This window comes from Barbus barbus (assembly GCF_936440315.1).
Source record: "Barbus barbus genome assembly, chromosome: 34".
Classification (NCBI taxonomy): Eukaryota; Metazoa; Chordata; class Actinopteri; order Cypriniformes; family Cyprinidae; genus Barbus; species Barbus barbus.
Genome location: NC_136762.1, coordinates 2,143,595 through 2,147,464, shown reverse-complemented (window position 1 = coordinate 2,147,464; position 3,870 = coordinate 2,143,595). Strand labels below are relative to the sequence as shown.

The following is a 3,870-nucleotide window of genomic DNA, read 5'->3' as shown; positions in this document are numbered from 1 at the left end:
CTCCCTCTGTGTAATGCCATGGGAAGATTACCAATCTTTCATTTTTACAGCTTATATTTTAATAGCTTTTCAATTAGTTGCATAAAATTAATATCAAATTATGTATGAATGATGATTACATCTAATTTGAGAGTTTGACTCCATTTGTGAGGTGCCATTTTTATTCTAAATGCTTTGAATTAAATGAATCATTATGTTGAGTTAATTTCTTGGCCTCCAGAGTCACTCTCGCCAGTAAAATGATGTTTATTCGGTGTGTTATGAACACAACAGAGGCCATTGCATTGCTTTATTATGAACTCAAAAATATGTAGGCCTAACTTTATGATTTTTGTATTTGAATTGCATATAAAAATTTCCATGCGTTTGCATTACAGTTTTAACAGGAAAAAACCTGAATGAATTTAATGTGATGCATTAATGTCAAACATAAATAAAACAGGTCAGAATAATAATAATAATAAAAAAAACATAACATAGTTTTTTATAAACCATGTCCATCTACACTGGAAAAAATTATTAATTGAATTTACTAAAAACATTTTAAGGTAAGTGGTTGCAATCAATGTATTTTAGCTACATTTAAATAAATACATTTAGTTGTCTAACTTTCAATTTTTTTATTTAAATGTAGCTAAAATAAATAGTTTGCAACCACTTACCTTAAAAAAATCTAGTATAATTTTCCCCCCCAATGTATTTGATTTTACGTAGGCTAATCATATTTTAAAATTTTATTTTATTCAAATAATATATTTTACAAAGAAATATTCAATTACATAAGATTGTATCAAATTGGTTTTATACATGATAAATATATAAACTTTACAGTAATTTTTTAGTATTTTATCAGATTTAGTCATTTCGTTGTGTTTTGCCTTATGTAATTTTTATTGGCTTTTTAAATATGTCTATTTATTTATAAATGCCTATTTTATTCATTTTTATTTCAGTTTTAGTTTTAGCACATCTAAATAAAACTAAATAAAAATGAGAAAAGCTGAAAAAAGTTTGTTATTAACACAAAATTAAACAAGTTTGAATTAAAATAAAGTAACATTATTTATGATATTAATTTTTGTTAACTACAATTACCCTAGTACTATTACAGACATGTGTATGCATGACTGACAAATATGCATCACATTAAGTTTTATTATTAGCTTGTGTTAAGAGTGTAACCCAAATGCATGAATATTTTATATGCAATTAAAATGTCTTTATATCTAGTGAAATGCACAAGCTGAACTTATAAAACAGCCTTTTTTTGACAAAGTAGAATCTTCTCTCTTTCTTGAGAGTCACATGAGATTGGAATGAAAGATTTGGCCCTTTTTCCCTCCTTTCAATTTTCAGTTCATTGCCAGATTGTCCCCTCTGAAAAGCAAATGTCAGTTGAGTGCGGCAGCGTGACTCGGGTCGACTCTTCTGGGAGCGTGGCTGTGGGAAGAAAGTGACCTTTCAGCACTCATCAAGCAACAGATGTCTCCATCCTTCCATGAACCGGCTCCATCTCCAGAAACATACTGCAAAAAAGGACATCAATTAAGGAAGACCTACACCAGCACCAGGGCCGAACCTTCAAGTCTGCAGGGAGAAATGTCACCCGGCATAAAATCAACTCATCACACTCAAGACGTCATCGATTAGGCAGATGAAGCCTTTCCTCATTGATTCGGTTTAGTCATCCTCTTTTCACAAGCTTCATAAAGGAAATAAATGTTATTCATTATTGATGGAAAACACGTCGCATGAAATTATTTGCATTGCAACAGATTTGAACATGGGTATTCTGATGGGTATCATGGGTAAATCCGATTTCTGCAGCCAACCTTTGAGTCAAATAAATCGTTGGTGTAGAAGAATTTACAATAATATTTCAATTTAACCATTTACTTCATTTATAAAGACAACATAAGATAAAGCATAAACAATCCAGGACTTGGACCAGGGGCCTGTACAATGATGGTGGCTGAACAAACTCAGGGTTACAGGATTAGTTTTGAGTCGACAAAACCAAACCAGTCCAATCCGGCTTTGTTGGTACCATGATGCTGATCATCAACTTTCTCTGTCAACTCAGGCTTTGATCCTTAAACTATGATTAATCCACACGCGCGTGCACATAAAAGAGTGACGTCGACACTGAACAACCAATCGCGTTCGATATGGATAGAGCGAGAGCTATATACTTTTCAGCGGAGGAGCAAGAGATAATTCTTCAGAAATATGAAGAATATAGAAGTATTTTTCAAGCACGCAGTAACACTGTATCTGCTGCCAAAGCAAGAGAACAATCTTGGAGGAAGATTGCTGATTGCGTTAATGCGTAGGTTAAACAATTAATGTACATTTATGTAGGCTAATCATATTAAAAATATATTAAATGTATTATATTGTATATGTGTGTAGATGTATGTAAAATGTGAATGTATAGGCTATTACATCCTAAGAAAGATTGATATTCATTGATTTTTAGATGCAACCCCAACTCCAAACGTTCTTGGCAGCAGATCAAGACAAAATATAAAAATATAATTCAAAGTGGTGAGTATTTACCATAACCTTTTATTATTATCAAAAACCTCTGGCATGCATAACCTCGATCTCCTACCAACAGGCCATCAAAAAGCCCTGTCATAGAACAGAAAAGGGGAAAATTGTGTAAGTTTTGCTATTAAAATTAAAACTTTAAAGTGTACTGTACCAAATTGAACTTGCCTTCCTCAAAGCGCTGACACAAAATAGACTCATGGAAAATTCGTGAGTCATGCACTGAGCCAGGCCATTTGGCATCCAAACTTGTGATCATGCATTCATGATCACAAGTCATCTGCAGATGAAATGTACAGTAAATAATTGTCCTGTTAGTTACTATTTATTTAAAGATTGATCTCAATGCAAATAAACATCACTTCACATAGGCTATATAGTAGCCCTTCCTGAACATTAAGGCTCTGAAAGGACTTTCTGTTCACATAATCTGCCTCATGTTCTCCAAAAGCTGTGGAGATTGCAACATGTGTGCAGTCTATTGCTCCTATGACTCTAGGGAATCCTATCATAGGAATTAAAAATATATATTTAAAATCATTCTTAACAGGTAGCTACTGCAGACTACTGTATAATAGATTTCTAAGTGTGAAATATGCTTTTTTGAAGAAGAAAAAAAATGAGTGTGAAATGTTAAATTTGTTCATGTGATGTCACCCTATCAAGATATCTTACCGGCAATTTTATAAAAGCCCTCTTTTATGGACATGGTCGATAAATGTCCAGGGAACACAATGAAGCTATTTATGTACCCCTGAAGAGCGAGGACCACCTTTCGAATGGTTCGACAGACTGTGTTTTCCCCTAGATTCCCTGCATCCCCGACCGCATACAATGTACCACTTGCAAAAAACCGCAACGCAATACATACTATTTGCGGTACAGTAAGGGCATGGCTTCGACGAGTCACATTTTTTATGTGCGGCTCAAGAAGTTCACAAAGATAAGACATTCCTTCCGCGGAAAATCTGTATCTTTCATACAAGTAAGCATCAGGAAAGTCAAATGGATTTTGTCTGTCCCTAAAAACTCTTTCTCTACGAAGTGCTCGTCTAACAATTTGCGCGGAGATGTCCACAGGATTTGGGAGAAAAGGTGAAGCCATTGCAACAGAGAACAGACGCTGGGAATTAATTACGTCACCTATATGTTTCTTTGCTCACAGCTGATTGGTCAAACTTCAGTCTGAGATCTCGAATCCAGAACATAACCTGCCCCGGAGCAGGTTAGCCGTGCAGCGTAAGATACCATGGCAATGAACACCGATTAAAGCCGAGCTATTTTCATAGTACCTAAAACCCAGGGTTGGCGGAAACT

The 3,870-nt window shown here is 34.5% G+C and overlaps 1 protein-coding gene across 1 annotated transcript; it reads right to left on the bottom strand.

Moving 5' to 3' along the window:
• Positions 1-2,539: 2,539 nt before the first annotated feature.
• On the bottom strand, positions 2,540-3,658 carry LOC306853755 (putative nuclease HARBI1; the record flags this gene model as incomplete). Its single annotated transcript, XM_079391401.1, has 4 exons — positions 2,540-2,634; positions 2,722-2,833; positions 2,943-3,058; positions 3,229-3,658. 4 exons carry the CDS (start codon positions 3,656-3,658, stop codon positions 2,540-2,542), a joined length of 753 nt encoding a protein of 250 aa, XP_079247527.1.
• Between the last annotated feature and the right edge of the window lie 212 nt (positions 3,659-3,870).